The following is a 17,467-nucleotide window of genomic DNA, read 5'->3' as shown; positions in this document are numbered from 1 at the left end:
ATCCCACCTCCTCAAAAAAAAAAAATAATTATTGAGCGAATGCAATTTGTGACAGCCTTTAGACATATCATACATTCGTATTTGGAGTCCCATCTGACTTTGCTTTTATATAGTAAATATAGAACATCCAGAAATTGAGCTTAACTTCTGATACAATGAACATACTTTGAGCATGGGATATGTCCTAGCCTTTTCATCCGTATGATAAATAACATTTCTAGTTGTTTTCCTTACATTTAAAGTAATCTGTTGCTGATCAGCTCTGGATCACAGAGTTTTTGGCAGCCTGAAATTTAAAATTCAGTCTTTGCAATAACTCCAATTTTCTGTGGCTGTCTTCACTTGCCAGCACCGTCCCATGATCCAGAGAGAGACCCATCCATAAGAAAAGTTTAAGAGGAGTTAAGTAGAAGTGAACAACAATAGATCTCCACAGCTTCCGTGATGATAAATTTGGAGCCATGTCAGCAAAGCTCAAGAATTTTTGTAGACAATCTTTTGTTTCAGTCTCATGATTGTTACAGCTCTTCTGACCCTCAAACAAGTGATGGGCGAATTAGAACCAATTTTATCTGTTATAGATTATTTGTACGTTTGCTCAGATATTACTTTATTTTTTTATAATATCTTCTGTGTGATGTTTTTGTTTTGAATATAAAATCCCAAGTGAAAAATTAGACAAACTTGCAAGATAATCTTTTCCCTAAAATACCTCACTGGATGTTTTTAGTTAACCATTTTAACCTAACAATGTGTCCTTAGCTTTCCATTTAATTAAGAATGTTTTATCTATTAGTTTTATGTTAATCCTTGTGTCATAAACTAATAGTATTTTGAATATCTTTGGTTTAAAAAAATCTGCATTCTTTAACAAGAAATACAAAGTGATCATATGATGACCTAACATCCAAAGATTTTTCTCTGACAATATTTTTTTTTCATGTTTAGGAAAAGTCCTGAAAATGTTAACAGTCAGTCAGAGCAACTCAAAGAGAAAGAAAAACAAGGTTTTTTCAGGGCGATAAAAAAGAAAAAGAAGAAATCTCAAACTGTAAGTATACCCAGTAGTTTCTAAAATAGTGTATATTTTCCATTGTTTTGAAGCTGCTACCATAAAATGGGCTAGACCAATGTTGTATTGTTATATTATGTGTGTGTCGACGTACATGTGTGCATCTGTTAGCTTTTTAACTTGTGGAAGTAGTCTTCTTTTCCTGTTCAGGATTTACCTACTTGCTTATTCAAATGTTTACTTGCTAAGGAGTTATACTTTCTACATTTATTTGCTTACATCCAAGACCCCTGAAATTCTATTACACTTGAGGTAGGGTTGCCAGGCGTCCAGTTTTCAACTGGAATGCGCGGTCAAAAAGGGACCCTGGCGGCTCTGGTCAGCATCACTGACTGGGCCGCTAAAAGTCCAGTTGACGGCAGAGCAGGGCTAAGGCAGGTTCCCTGCCTGCTCTGGTCCGTGTGGCTCCCGGAAGCAGCAGGAATGTTCCTCTGGCTCCTAGGCAGGGGGGCTCCCCACGCTGCCCCCGCCCTGAGTGCCGACCCCATAGCTCCCATTCGCCGGGAGCCACTCTGCTGCTGTTTGGCAAAACAATAGGCAGCATCAGAGATGCTGGAAGATGTCTGTCTTCAGACTTAGGCAGATAAGATTGGCTTACACCCAACTACACCTAGAAGGTTTTCTTCACGTCTGCATGGACTGTAAATATTTAGACTGCCTCACTCATCGGAGCAAGCTTTACTACTCATCAGTGGTGAGTGGAATTTATTTATTTATTTTGCTGCAGCATTTAAGATCCCTAAATTATTGTTTCTGCCATAGAATCACCAACTGGCTGCGAAGCCATATTGAAATAATGATCTGATACTGTTTACATACTGTACACTAAGATTTGGATCCAAAGCCCATTGGAAAGACTCCTATTTACATAATTGAATTTAGGATCAGGCCCTAAAAGTGGGTAAATGTTAAAAATTAGGTCAGTGTGCTTCACAAAACAGCCTGTACTACTGAGGGGTAAAATGTATGTGAACAGAAGTTCAGTAATATAGAATGATTGAATTTTTGTTTACAAACAAAAGTTTACAATGACTTTAAGTTAAAAAAAAAATTGACAAATAAAGAAAAACTTTAATGTCAAATTTTAAGATGGAAAAGTCTAGGGGGATTGGGATGAGAATATGTATTAGTAAACACAGATTATGAAAAGCAGCACACTTTTTCTACTAGTAAATAAAGAACAAGGAAAGAAGCATGTTACTCGTAATGGCTATACTTGGCTTTCGAGGCATTGGTGTTTTGAGTGTGTGTAGTTATTGGAGTGTTTATAAACTGTATTAAATTGGGAGGGTCAGATTCTAATCTCAGATGCATGGTGTGAATGATCATGTATCTAGAAATACCTTCTGCTGTGCTGGTTTGAGAGGAAGGATGGTTTCACTGCTAAGGCAGTGGATTTGGGATTTGAGTTTGATTCCAAGCTCTGGTGAGACCTGCAGTTTGACCGAAGCAAGTCACTAATTTCTCTGTGCCTCAGTGCCTTCTTAAAAATTGGGAGAGTACATTTCCTTACCTCACAGGGACATGGGGACAATAAATATTTTAATGATCAGTTACTGGAGCTACAATCATGGTAAAAAGTCTATAAATAACAAATTGCAAGTGTTTTGTGGGTATATTGTGATACACGCTAAACAGCTGAGATTAGAAACTGTTCTTTAATAGTGTCACAACATGCAACATATCAATCTTCTGTCAGCTTCAATGTTCTTATAGGCCTGATCTAACTCATCAAAAAGAAATGGAAAGACTACTGCTGACTTCAGTGGGAGTTAGAGCAGATCCTACACAGAAGCAGAGATCTCACCTTTTTTAAATCAGATCTTCACTCTCAGAACACTCCTCAGATCCTTTCCAGAGCCTAGAAGGATTCCAAATGTGTATCTGACAGAACTGATTTTACTCTGTGTTTTGGGAAAATTGGGGGAGAGGAGATTAATCTGGTTGGTAGCCACAGCTACAGTAATCTTATGTCACAGTATTTTTCACCACAACCTTTTTCTATCTCTCTGTGGTGTTTTGGTTGCAGTGCGATGCATAAATAAACCTTTTGAACTGGGCTAATGAAATACAAAGACTCTGGGTCAGATTTTTCTATCATGCACATCAGTATTTGTACTTGTTTAGCACTATTGCCTTCAGTGGAATCATCCTGGTTTACACTGTAATGACTAGAGAAACAGGCCTGTCAGCATCATCGCACAAAATGGGCGAGAGTTCTAGATGACATCATGTGGGAGAAAGGGAAGCTCCCATGATTTTAGCAGCAATATATCAGCTGGCACCACATAATTTCTCCATTTAACTCTGACTCAGCAGATCACTACTCTTGATAGTGCACTCCTCAGAGAAAGTAAGTAACTCTTGGGGCTGTGTGCAGCATACGTTTCTTAGGATCATGGTTCAGGTTTATATAAAGGACTTCTCCCACAAATGCCCTCAGTTCCTTTCCTACCATTATAGTTGCAGGTTTCCAAACATGTATTTGATTAATTTAGATTGTACCAGTCTGCTGTCTCTTTTATCTGTTTATCTATTAGCGGTAGTTTCAAGACAAAAATTAAAAGTATTTAATCCCCCTTTTTATAAATGAATGTTAGTGTTGGTTAAGGCTAGTTAGATTTGTGCTGATGTGTGTTTCTAAGCTATTTGTACATGCTGTTGCATGGGTCTGAAAATATTTGTCTGCTCTGTTGCCCAGCTAAAAATTGATCTGTGGCATGACAGACCCAGGTAAAATATCTAGATCTAAAAAGTGTGATTATGTGGTAGTAAAATGTTAATGACAGATGAGCACACTGGATGCAAGTGGTGGTTAGTGAGAAGGGTATTTCCTAAAGAGATGCTGAATTTACACAGGTTCTAACCTACTATGGTTCAACCCATCAAGGAAGTGGTGTCTCAATCTCATGTTGATGATAGAGACCTTGAAAACCTAGCAGATAAACACTGAGTCCACCTTTTCCAGACCAAGCTCCGTGCAGGAGTTCATACAGTGTGGATTAGATTACACTGCACACAAAGCATTCAAAAATATCGAAACAAGCACTTTGATCTAAGAGCACAAAAAAGTCAATGTACATGGGTCTACAAATCTTATACCGAGTGCTTACTTCTGCTCTTCTCCATTCTTAATAAGAAGTGGCACAGATTTGGAACCAGAGTCTGATAAGAACCATAAAACCTGGTCTGGGGACCTGTTGACTCCAACTGGGTCTTTGGATCTAACAGGTAAGCACTGAGGCTACGTCAGTCCCAGTATCAGTAGCCTTGACCTCTTGGCTCGCTTATATCTGTGTACTCAATCTGTTCTGACAGTGAACTGAAAGAGGCAGGGACCAGTGTGCCACTCTGTTTGTTTAAGGCAGTGGGAAATCATCTGAGTCTGAGCAGGCCAGGATCTCTTCCAATTCCTGCTTCTGTATCTTCTGTTCATAGAGATTATCTCAGGTTATGTGTGGATGGTACTCAGTGTGAGGTGCTCCTGTTTGGTTTAGCGACAGTTCCTTGAATTTTCACCAAATACCAGGCAGTTGAGGCAGCCCACCTAAAGCATCAGGATGTTCCATTTACTCATATTTGGATGACTAGCTTCTCAAGGCCCAATCTCTTCTGCTCTGCATATTATCTTCTTCCTACTCTGACAATCTAGGGCTTGGGATAACCTAGAAGACTACTTTTGCTTCCATGCAGAGATTGGCTTCTGTAGCAGAAACGCTTAACAACACAGTGTTAACTGCTTTTCTACCACAAGAAAAATTCATTGACATTCAAATACACATGGCTCATAAGGATACAGTCTCACGGCAAATCAAGTCATTTCTGAGATTCTTAAATCTCATGGACCCTGGCAAGTACATAAATGCACGTGTCTGCTTCAGAACAAACCCATTGCAGCCAAATGTGGATCAGGGCTTTGAAGCCCCATTTGAGGCACTGATCTAAAATTGTAGTCCGAGAAATCAGTCTGTAAGCAGTGCCTCAGCGAGCTGACAGTGCTTCAGCACGCACTCTGGCCTGCTGGGCACTACCGGACTGTCTGCGTCTTTTGGCAAGTTTCATTTTGCCAAAGATCTCCAGTCCTAATCCTGACCCTTTCTCCCGCAGAGTTATTCCTGATAATTGTTCTCCCAAGAGTAGGGCTTTCCAGAGGCAATTCTTGAAGGAATAAGGAAGGTTACTTGCCTATTACTGGAGTTCTCACAGAGGTAGTGTCTCTGCATAGCCATTCCCATCCACTCTCCTTTCCCTCTTGCTTGGAGTCCTTCCTAATATAGCATAAAGGAACTGAGGATAATTAAAGCCTCTGTGGCTCTTTTCATAACCTAGAATCAAACATTTTGATCCATGTGAGGGGTTGTGTGCAGTCTCAACAATCACTGCTTTCCACCTGGACCCAGATCTTGTAGCATTATGGCACATACTCCATGATGTGGCTCTGAAGAAACATGTAACTGGCTTTCTTAGAGAACATTGCGAGCACCCTTCATGGTGATCATTTGTTTTCATCAAAATTTGCTGAGTTACAAATAGTGTGAAGCTTCAGACCATAAGATTTTAAAGGAGCTAAGCCAGCTAATGAATCTCTTGTCCTTAATTTATACAATTTCGAGCTAGAAACTAGAAGCTGAGCTGTTTTAAATATCTTGAATTTCACCAATATGCCTGTCTTTCTGTTAGTTAATGTTATATAGTCTAAAATACTACTGTCAAGTTTTCCTTTCTAGACAAAATAATACTGCACATATTTTACAAATGTCCATTGAGAGGGAAGTGTATCCCATTTGTGATTTTGACAGTGGACATTGTTTGTTTACTTGCACCCAGTGCCATGATGTCTGGTTGTATTCTCATACATTAAGAAACAAAATGTCAGCCAGTAATAGGGTTACCATACGTCCGGATTTTCCCGGACATGTCCAGCTTTTTGGGCCTCAAATCCCCCTCCAGGGGGAAATCCCAAAAAGCCGAACATGTCCGGGAAAATAGGGACATGCGGGGCCGGCACCCCAGGGCCCGAGCCGAACCAGGCTGGAGACTCTGGGGTTGGGGCTGGGGCCGGCCGCCGGAGGAAGCCGCTCAGTTGGGGGGGGGGGGTAGACTGGGCCGCGCCTCCTCCTCCCCTCCCCCCCCCCCCCCCCCAGCTTACCTGCTGCCTGCTTCAGGCTTCCCGCGAATCAAATGTTCGTGGGAAGCAGGGGAGGGGGAGGAATTGGGGCGGGGAATTTGGGGAAGGGGTGGGGGTGTGGGCGGGGCTGGGGGCGGGGCCGGGGCACCGTGGAGTGTCCTCTTTTTGGACACTCAAAATATGGTAACCCTAGCCAGTAATCATGCAACTGTAAATGCCTTTTTTAAAGGTGCTTTATTCAAACCTGTATCTGAGGCCCCAAACTCTTTTCAGCCAAATTAGAAATACTAATGCTTTTGTTTATTTTTAAAATAGTTAAAACATAGTACGATTATTAATCGTACATCTGGAACATAAATATTACATACAGTTTCACAGAACATGCAAACTTCTGTAGTAATATTTCTGCTAGTAAAATATCGCCACAATTATGGGATTGAACTCAGTTAATGAGTCTTAAAATGATTGATTTCCATTGATTTCAATAAGATTTGGATCAGGCTCTGTAGATCCAATGAAGGATCATCCTGAACGTAGAGACACATTCATTATTATTTGTACATTCTTTACATATGTATAGAGAGAGAGGTTTAGTGATACCTGGGATTCCTTTCATAGGCATCCTTTTCTTCAGAATAGCAGTCAATTTGAACTTTTCCAGAAAGTATGGGATCTGTTAGTTATTGTTCATATTTACAAGTACCATTTGTGCATGAATATGTCAAGGACAGATCACTTCATTGAAGCACTATTTATGCATTTAGTTTTTATATCTTATATTGCAGATAGAATCAACCAACGGGGAGAATCCAAGCATCAAGAAATCCCTCTTTCCTCTTTTTAATTCAAAGAATCATTTAAAGCATAGTTCTTCTTTGAAAAAGCTTCCTGTAGTCACTCTACCCATGGTATTAATTTTTAAGTACAGTAGCACTGAAAAATGCTCCAGTAAACTTGTTTTACTGACTACAGCAGCATGTATTATATTTTTAAGGGATCACATTCTCTTTAAGCCAGTTAAGTATCTTGGACCAGTTCCATAAATTCAAATACAATCAGCAGTCCTATCAGAACAAATCTAATAAAAAGGATTCATAATTGAGTAGTCTAAGATATACTCAAAATATAATATATCTAGTTGCTAAGAGAGAAAGAGCCTGGGACTAAAACTAAAGAAGGCAAATTCTCCTGAAATCAGTTACACTGTAAAACAGAGTGACTTTTCCCTTTTGGTTGACCAGTAAAAATAAATGTTAAAATAATTTGGTTTATAAATTGTATTTATATTTTGTTTACAGATTGTTCTCTTATGTCCAAATTTAATTAATCAACTATTGTTACTGCAGGCTCAGTGACAGATCAATTTTTATTAGCTTGTGCCGCTGCTGGATTTTTCTTTGTCCTAATTGTTACTGGTGACCTTTTATTAGTGAGAGCAAATTTTGGTAGTTTTGTTTTTGTCTGTTATTCCATGGAATTGTGGTATGAGGTAAATCCCCTATATATTAAAAAGCTTTACATTTTCTTCAAGTTTTACAGAGACACAAATATGTTGAGCTTGAGGATAGGGTCCCCCTGTAGTTGTAGCAGCAAGACTCAGCAATATACCCAATTAAATACAGTTTTGATCTTTTTTTTCATCCAGGGCAAAATTTGGCTTTACAGAACTGGCCCACGGTCTTAACTGCAATATGGAATGCTATTGAAATGAGGATAAGGCACCGCTGGGCTTTTCGTAGGCTTTTTAAAATGCTCTCTCTTCCAGCAACTAACAGCATGGGAATGCTTTAAGGGTTGAGGTTGTAACAAATCTGCATGATAGCCACAAATATTATCCTTTAATATGGGGGAAAATATTGAGAGGACATTGCAATTCAGCTGCAGTAGTGGGCTTCACCTGCATTGTATAATTAACTAGGAGTGGGGGATGATTCCTACATCTATTCTTAAGGACCTACTGAAATCCCCTTTTTATTATGTTGCAGATGCCCGGCAGTGATGGTCAGGATCTTTTGGCATTACAGAAAGCCATTCACTCTTCCAATCTCCAGAGCAGCAGGCAGAAGGATTGGCATCCTGAGAAGATGACAGAAATCCAGACGCATGTAAGTGTCATTTTCCGTTCCCCACACCCTCTCGCTGTGGTGTCTTGACAGGCTTTTTCTGCAGTGAACAGAAAAATTGCATTTGCCATTATCCTCCGCTCACTTCTCAGTCCTGTGGCTACCATTCTGCATAATTGAGAAGTAAGGGACATGAGACAGAGAGAAGAACAGTGTATTACAATCCATACAGTACATATCACCTGCTGGAAGGACATCACAAACCTTCCTTCTTTCCCCTCCCCACGCCTTGGATTCGGGGCAGTACCAATAGGACTATAGCAGTGGCAAAAAATCCAGAATGGAAGCCATAATAGTTCCTGTGTCCACCTTTGAGGCTGCGAAAGCTTTGGTTATGTTTTTGTATTAGGGGCGCTTTCAAACAAAAACAGACTATTTGGCCTTGTCTACACGCACACTTAGTTTGAGGCAAGCTGGGCTGTAAATCTATCTCACGCTACCCTGCCATGCACTATGCGTCTATGTGGACCATGCTGCTTGCTGGGCACTACAAGTTCTCTAGTGCGCTTTGATCCACTCCACTTGGAAACAGGAGCAGATCAAAACACGCTACAGAAATTGTAGTGCACAGCAGCAGCATCCATGTGGACGCATACATCCCGCTTGCTGTGAACTAAGCGCTCATGTAGACATCCCACCTAGAGCTTCAAAACCAGACAGGAGAACTTCATTGCAGCTGCCATGTTTTAAAAAAAAAAATTGGAACAAAGTTTTTCTACTGTAGCTATCTCAACTGTTCAGACAGCAATAGTAGATACTGATCATAACCACCAAGCACTTGATGTATTTCCGTATTCCTGTACAGTGGGTCCTAGTCAGGGGATTGAAATTAAATATTCAGAATTAGTAAACAGTAAAAGTGACTAAGTCCTGACATTTTTTTAACGTTAAGCTGGTTCCGTTTAAGACATGCCCAAGGCAGTTAGTTTTCCTACAGAAAGGGTGGCATGCTAATATAACAGCAGGGCATAAGACCAAATGTTTCCCTCATTCTTTGTCTTCCAGAGCCAACCTTTAAAATCCCTTCGGAAGCTGTTACATCTCTCCTCCTCCTCAAATCATTCTATCCCCTCTGAATCCCGCTTCCAGCCATTACCGAGTCAGCCAGCCAAAGCTTCTTTTTCTGAAGTGCGAATTCACCCCATAAGTCAAACTTCCAGTAGCAGCAGCAATGTGCGGCAGGAACCCCAATCAAAAGGCAGGCCGACACTTCAGATACCAAGCCAGATAGAACCAAGTTGGCATGTGTCTCCAGTGAACAGGAGTGCTAGTGACGGGACTTCCTACTCTGATCAACTGCCTTCCAAGAGTGGACAGAATGGGCCCACGTATAACCGAACAAACCGATCCCGAATGCCAAATCTGAATGATTTAAAGGAGACGGCCTTGTAATGGCACTCCCGATTGTACACCAATTAACATGGGAATTTAAATCGAGGGTTTGGTGGTGGTGCTGGTGATAGTAAGACTGTATTTTCAGCTTTATAAAAGTGTGCAATATGTACCTGTGGGGCTATACTGTTTGGCACCACACTGATAGTCAGGGATCTTATAGTAAAACAAGATGAATTATTAATTATCAGTCATCAGAAATCTCATTGGATGATAGTGTGTGCAATTCAGGGAGAAGAAATGTGTTGCCATTTTTTCTCATTTACATTCCAGCTCAGTGCACATCTCTGTCTGAAAGCCCGGGTGAGTTTAAGTATGTACTGGCACTTCGAGGGGTGAAAACAATTAGTGTCTAGACTTATGCCCTTACTACATATTTTGCTGCCTAGTTAAAACAGTGGGGTTTATGTGATACAAGTATCCCTGTTAAGGGTTAAAGTTGAATTGTATGTCTTAAATTTGTTTTTTAAACTTCCACATTTGATAGGATTTGTAATATTTATTTATGATGAACTAATATCGTACTGTTATAATCATATCTCTTCTGTTACAATGTAAAGTTATTTTGAGCTGTTTGAAACATTGTGAAGCAGTGCAACAGCTACCGTAGTTTCTATAAAAACTAACAGTAACATTTATATATTGCATCAGGAGTATTTTATTCTCTCTCTCTCTCGAATATATATAAATGGTAAATAACTGATTTTTTTAAAAATATACTCATTTAAAAGAAAAGTATTGTTATGACACTATCTGCCATATTTTTATACATTTGTGATATAAAGTGCAGTATTATACTTCTAATAAAAGGGAGTTGAATGTGGATATAAGTGTGACTGTAACAGTATGAATCTTGCTCAGCTATGAGAGCGCAGTACTATAGGCATTACTATTGATAGCAAACAAAAGTATAATATTCATTTCAAAACTTTATATTGGCTATTTTGTTGGAGGTATTGGCTGAATGTAAGAGACTACGGAACTGTACAGTAATCTGAATGTGGTATATTCTCCCCTGAATGTGCACTTAGCTTTCCCATTAGTGTCAATGGGAGTTATGCATCTGCATCAAGAGACTAGAAAGCTTGGTATCACTTATCTTTCTCTAAAGGGAGAAAGTGCCCCTTTGCCACAAGCTAACGCAGATGCTCTTCCACTTAATAGGGTGAAGACCAAAGAAATATAGCATGAGTTGCAAGTGACATGCCAAAGTTGTGACACTTACACATAGCATAACACTGCAAATCATGGTATAAGCTTTTATGCATATATGTATTTTACATTTGGTTTAAAAGTCTACTAACTAGAAAGATAAATCTTGTATTTAAATTTAAAATGCTCTTGCACTTTCTTTTCTTCCTGTTTCAGGATGTACTTAAAGCTACTAAAATAATGATATTCAGTTAGAGATGGGAATGGTGCCGGGCAGTTTAATTTCTCCTTGTAGCTCGCTATCAGAATATTCCCATTCACAGTCAGTTTCCAGTTTCTACAAAATATTAGATGTGAGGTTTCAATCTCCTGTAGAATATTATGAAAAGAAAAGGGATTGCCGCCTTTATAACAATGGATTTTAAGTGTAGGGCCTGATTTCCCCTCTCTCACGCTAGTGTAAATTAGAAGCAAGTCCACTGAAGTCAAACAAGTTACACTGGTATAAACTTGGTGTAGGTGAGAGGAGCATCAGGCTGTAGTGTCAGAACAATACAATCTTTCCTACATTTAAACTAATTTGTTCAACTCTTGCATCAGTCTGCAGTGTCGCTCACTTTCTGCCTGTTGTCTTCATATATCAATTGTACTTACAGATATTCTGTCCTTTCCAAAAAGAAGTCAAGATGAGTATGAATGTCATAATTTAGCCACAGATATAGATGTAAAAAAATAGCCATCTATTAACATTTGGAGTTCCTACTTCGTTGCAAAATGAGGTGAAGTCCAAAATAATGCATTTAAGAACATTAAACAAAATTGACACCAAAACTTGCAAAATCTGGCTCATAGGGTACAGTATGTTGTTTCAGGTTTGCACAGTACAGAAAAAAATTGGTAACAAGTTTGGCAGACTATAAAGCAGGAATTCTTGATTTCTCAGCTGCCTGAAAGAAATGTGCATGTGGTGTTTTTTCAGATTTTATCTGATATATGTAATATATAAACACTATATATTATATATAATATACATGTGGTGGGTGTGAAACAGTGCTTTTTATGTCTTGATAAGCTCAGTAGACAATAATGCAGTTTCTAGTTTGAGAGTGGGGCTCTAAGCAGTATTGTATGAATGTCTGCAAGACTGGTAGTGTCCGGGTTTGGCTCGTTAGTCTTATAAGAACTTCTTTTTTCATTAAATAATACATCACTTGCATTTTGCCTCTAAAAGTCGTCTTACCTTGCTGTTAAGGCCTTCACACTTGGATAATCACATTGGGCCATTATGCAGATTTATAGGAAGAACAGAAGCCTCCAGTGGATTTCCCCTCAGCATGCAGTAAGCTAAATAAGAGAGATACTAATTGTACTGTCAGTCCTTTAACATCCTTATTGCAGCTTCAAGTGTGATTCAGAAAACATACAGACTATTTGCTGGTCCAAATTTACGAGATCTCTCTATCCTGTACCGCAATTTTCTCTTTAGAAACTTCTACAAACCTTGAAAAATTAAAACTGATCAGTAAACTGCATTGAATGTATGTAATTCTCTTCCTTCTGTTTGAAAGAAAGTGAAATTCTCATTTTGTGAACTGGTGTTGATTTAAATGTTCCCATATTTTTAACCCTGCCTAAATTCCCAACATTTAGTGTATTACTAATACAATTTGGCTAAGGCTCCCAAAGGAATCTTGTTAGGATAACTGAGATTTGCTAACTCTTGAGTAGAGAAAAGCCTATTACAGAGCAAACGATTTTTCAAGTGTGAGCTTTGCTTTTCACTGAGATTATTGGTCTCTAGGTCTAACTTTGCTATATTATATGTTCAGTGGATTTACTAAGAATAAAGCAGCGAAATTAGGGTTTAAGTTTCCATTCTTTGCCAATTTGTTTTGCCTTATGATGGAGGCCCTAATGAGAACATAAAAGAAACAAGTTCACAGGAATTAATTAGGGTCATTTATACAACTCAAGCTGTCTAAACTTGTCTGAGTTTGGCTCTTGTAAACTGAAAAATAGGCACTTTAACCTCCTTTTTAATTAAAATTTATACTCTAAAGGCCTAAACTAGTCTTTCACAACTGTCATGAAAGTTTGCTAACCTAGAAACACAGATTTTTTTGTTTTGCCCTTTTGACCATGATAATGAAAAAACTAATGATATGGTACTCACCTGTCAGGGGGAAAGGTACATATTCTGGGCAAAGGGAATTGTGCAAGGCTGGTTGAAATTGTTGGACGCTTTGCTCCACCAGCACATTCAGAGGTTCACTGTTCCCTCTGGAGCACGCACCATCACTGTTCTGAGTGCAAGTAGAGGTCATGGTCTGAGAAGAACAGTGGGTAGCACTCTCTGCTTCAGGAAGTCAATCTGCTGCCTCTACAAATTCTCCCAACCCACAGAGCTCAAGACCAACCTCAAACTCTGATTTCTGCTGCCAGATCAGATCCAGGTTATGAATTGGATGTATAGGTTCTAATGTCTCTGCATTTTAATGCATGTTTACAGACTACCATTCTCTTAGATCAATGTAAAGACAGGCCTCAAATGGATTCATCCTCAGATAATTTACAGACCTATTGCCTTCCTCTCTCACATAGGTTTCTGGGAGCAAAGGTGGGTTATGCCTTTAAAGAGGTGGACTGGTATTATTGCAGAGGCTTGAGATTTTTTGGCCACTATTAAGCATTCCAGTTGGGTCTCTATGAAAGATCATCTGATCAAGGAAGTTTGAAAAGGCACAAAATAAAGACTAGATTTTTATTTCCCCCACAAGTCCTTACAAGTGTGAGTTTACTATACTGCGGTGGCCATCCTTAAAAACTTGCCACTTGCCTTAAATAATCTGCAGTATTTTAGGCATTTCTTCTAATAGGAGCAATGTAGTTTAGCTAATATTGGAGATGAAGTTGTTGTTTATCTGAAGTAAAATTGACAATCTTTCAAGGGTGACCATCAGCCAGAAAGTCAATTGGGCTCCTATTCTGGTTAGTTGTTCACGATCCTAAAACAATTTGGGAGTCAGGCAGGTTTTAAATTTTTATACATCAAATTAATATAAGAACTATAACTGTGTGTGTGAGTAGAGCTATGAGAAACATTAGAGTCGCAGTCAGTTCCACAAGGAATATTCTGAATAGCCATAATGATGTATTGCGTAATTTGTGTTGGTTGTGAACATTTGTTTAATTTCTTCAGTGTCTCTTGGCAGACACAGACATCCAAAAAGGGGACCACGCTGTGTACCACTCAGCTTTGCTGTTGTAGAATTGATGTAAATAGGCCCAGTGTGTGCAGTGAAGGGAGTATGGCACAGGATACATTAAGAAAGGTAGAGTGCCCTATTTAACCATTTCTAAAATATCCTTCAAATCAGGATACTATTCTAGGAACAGGTGCCTTTCCCCATGCAACTTCCTTTGTCTGTCTGTCATAATGTTGACCACTTCATAAACTGGGGTTTGCAGTGAATGAGGAGAAAAGCCATTTAACTTCTAGCCTTTGGGATATTTAAGGAGCAATTTGAATAAACTTTTATACATAGTTTGGTGTTTCTAGGAAAAGCTGGTTCCAGTCATGGAGCATCATTGCATAAAGTGCTTTTGGGTCAGATGTTATGAGAGAACTGCAAAGTTTTTCTCTCACCAATCAGCCCCAAATCACAGGAACAAGTTTGGGGGGAAGACTCTCTTGATGGAAAAATCCCTTGGCTGAGTGGCCTGCTTGAACACCTTCTGAATGTATAAGGTACAAGTGTGATAGATTTAGGTTATAGTTTACCTCCACTTAGTTCTGCATGGCTGCTGTCATGATCAAAGGTATCTTGGTGTTCAGGCAATTGGTTGGAGCAAGAGGACCTCTTGGAGACAATGACTAAATGTAAGATGCATAAGATCAGTTGTAGGGGCAGCCATCTCTGTGTTGTCCGTTTGGATGCTCTCCCTCCATTAAAACAATGTACTGTGTTACTATCCCAACCCTTCTGCAAAGTGTAATTCAAAACACATAGCCAAATGCACGTGACTTTTGGTGTCTCAGCCCAAGAGACCGAATGTGGAGTTGATGGTTTAAAGGCTAAGAGATCAGGGATGTAGCTCTGGATCTTTCCTGTCCTCTCTCAGAGTTGATCTACCTCCTCACTCTTACAGAATGTGGTCAGGGTTTGCTTAGTTGGCCCTCAGTTTACCATTGACTTATAAAATGTTGTAATTTTTACAGGAAAAGATCTATAAAGTATTCCATCTTACACTTTAACATAAGAGAATTATGTGCTTTTAGGAGCCTAATAGCAGAGCTTCAGTTGGCCTTCATCTGGATGTGCTTCTAAAAACCTCTAAGCCAGCTCAGCTACCCTCATGGAATCCTAATGTCATCTTTGCACTGCTTTTCAGTCTTCCCTTTGTGCCCTCCATTTATTTCCATGTCGTTTTCAAATATTGTAGTTGCCTTGTTCTTTGCTATTGCTCTAGCGCAGATTATCAGGGAGATAGAGGCCTTATCTATTACTCCACCCTGGTTTGCTGCTCTACGCAGAGACAGCTATCCTTAGACTTGCTCAGGATTTTCTTCAGTTTAATTTTTCACTTCATCCAAGGAAGAAATCTTATCTCATTGTCCCATTTCCCTCCCTCCCTCCCCAAAAAAAATAAAAATAAAAAAAAATCAATCTCTATGATGAGTTAGAACACAGTAAAAAAAAAAAAAGCACCCAGACTAAGGTTTCACATGGACTTGTTTGTCTATGTCCATTCTGAGGAAAGCCTCAGCAATAGAGGGGGCATCATAAACATACAGGGCTGGATATGGCAGCTCACAGGAACTGATTCCATTAAATCTCCAGTTGCCAAAGCCGGTCTGCAGCACAGAATATGAATTTCTGCAAATCTATTGAATCTGAAGCGCTTTGTGTAAGCTCTTGAGATGTAAATCAGATGACAGAGTGTATCACGGTTTAGTAAAAGGCTAAGCCCAAAGTATAGGTTGTGTCTATAGGTTGTGTCCTCAGCTTGCTGTCTCCCCAGCAAGGTGTTTTTGTACTCCTATTTTATGTGCATCATATGAAAGGATATGTCTCATCAAAAGGAGTAATTTCTGACCTATAAATTTGGATTATGTGGAACAATGATCATGAACTGAAATCCTCCCTGAGAGTGTAAAGTTATTGGAAACTCCATTGAAGCATTTATAAATCTGGTTAATCTGTTAAGAAAACCATTCAGGACTGCTTAGATCTCCACTGTCAAATACTGAATTATATGGTCTCAAAGGAAGAGGGATGGCCAAAGAACAAGGCTTGGAGAACTTGATGATGATATTTTTCACCACCTGGCAGAAAGTGCTATGCCAAAAGTATGAGATTGTGGAGGTAGTTTTTCCAAACTTCCAAATTTATTGGTAAAGAATTACCCACTTCCATTAGCAGCTATTAGAAATTCTAAAACGCACAAACTTTTAAATCTACCATGCTTTCTGTTGTGGAAGGGGTGTGATGTTGTGTTAACCTTTTTAATCCTTGAATACAAACTGATTTTAAAATGTGTTGGATATGTAAAGAAGACTTCACACAAGTTAATAAACCATGTGTAAAGTGTTTATATACAACTTTGTATCATGTCGTTGGTACACTGTATCAATTATTTTTGGGCATGTATTCCATTCTTAACTTCTGTACAATTTCTATTGTTGCTGTAAATATTATAAAAGAGAAAAAATATCCTGTGGTAACCTTAATTATCAGCATGGAAATGGTTAATTTTTACTGAGCACAATGTATTTTTGACTGGGCCTTCCAAACTATGTCTTTAATAAAATGCAGGTTTTGCACTAGAAAATTGAGGTTCTCATGGCTAATGTTACTCAGAAAGCATTTCACACCACAAGTATGGAGTTTCCTTTGACATATCAGCTTGTCTCTAACCTTTGTGTTGCTACATGCTGGACGTGTGAATCCAGATGATCAGAATTGGATCGGAATTTAGAAATGTGCCTCAGTAGACACATTTGTTGCTGGATCTTGACCTCTTCCCAGTTTGAGATGTTTGGCTTGCACCAGTCCCCCTGAAAATTCTTGGCCTAGGTGTTCGGAGCTTGAACACACTCCTTCCACCTTTGTGCCAGAGTTTTCTCTGATGGGTGCTGAAGTACTATTCTGTTTGGGCCATGCCTTATCCATTAATACCCCAGCTTGTATACCTTATTTTGCGGCAGGGAAAGCAAAATCTTTCCCTCTTCCTCCTCTCCCTTAAGAGGCCAAAATTTCTGGAGCTTTGCCCCTTGAAGCATATCCACCCCAGGCATATTGTCTCCATTTGTTGTCTGCTCACCAGCTGTTACCAAAAAAGGCCAAAAGGTGCTCCATCTTGAAAGAGAACTGCTCAGAAGCCACAGAAGAAGAACTCTGCCATGAATGCACCAAGCTGAGGAATGCATGCTAAGATGGGGGAAGAGGGTTAAAGGCTGGATGACTTGTTGGGGTCTCCACATTCCCTGACCCTTAGAAACCAATGGCATCCATTTAAGTGGTTTAGCTCTCCATGGTTCCTCATCAAAATCATCTCTGCAATTTCTGTGCATTTGGGATGTGACCCTTGCATCACATT

General features: G+C 39.4%; 1 protein-coding gene across 8 annotated transcripts in view; it reads left to right on the top strand.

Annotated features, from left to right (window-relative positions):
- Positions 1–10,353, top strand: part of CDKL5 (cyclin dependent kinase like 5) — a 197,846-nt gene extending 187,493 nt beyond the window's left edge. For 5 of the 8 annotated variants that reach the window (XM_005281557.5, XM_005281556.5, XM_065580052.1 and 2 more), the window contains 4 exons: positions 949–1,051; positions 6,986–7,108; positions 8,186–8,305; positions 9,329–10,353. In XM_005281557.5, coding sequence (XP_005281614.2) covers positions 949–1,051; positions 6,986–7,108; positions 8,186–8,305; positions 9,329–9,715 — 733 coding nt within the window. In that variant the 3' untranslated portion in view covers positions 9,716–10,353. The remainder of the gene's footprint in view (positions 1–948; positions 1,052–6,985; positions 7,109–8,185; positions 8,306–9,328) is intronic. The other 3 variants (XM_065580048.1, XM_005281558.5, XM_065580056.1) reach the window with 1 other exon arrangement.
- Positions 10,354–17,467: the final 7,114 nt, after the last annotated feature.

This window comes from Chrysemys picta, chromosome 1 (genome assembly GCF_011386835.1).
Source record: "Chrysemys picta bellii isolate R12L10 chromosome 1, ASM1138683v2, whole genome shotgun sequence".
Lineage (NCBI taxonomy): Eukaryota > Metazoa > Chordata > Testudines > Emydidae > Chrysemys > Chrysemys picta.
Note: the sequence above shows the minus strand (reverse complement) of the source record. Positions and strands in the feature narration are given on the sequence as shown.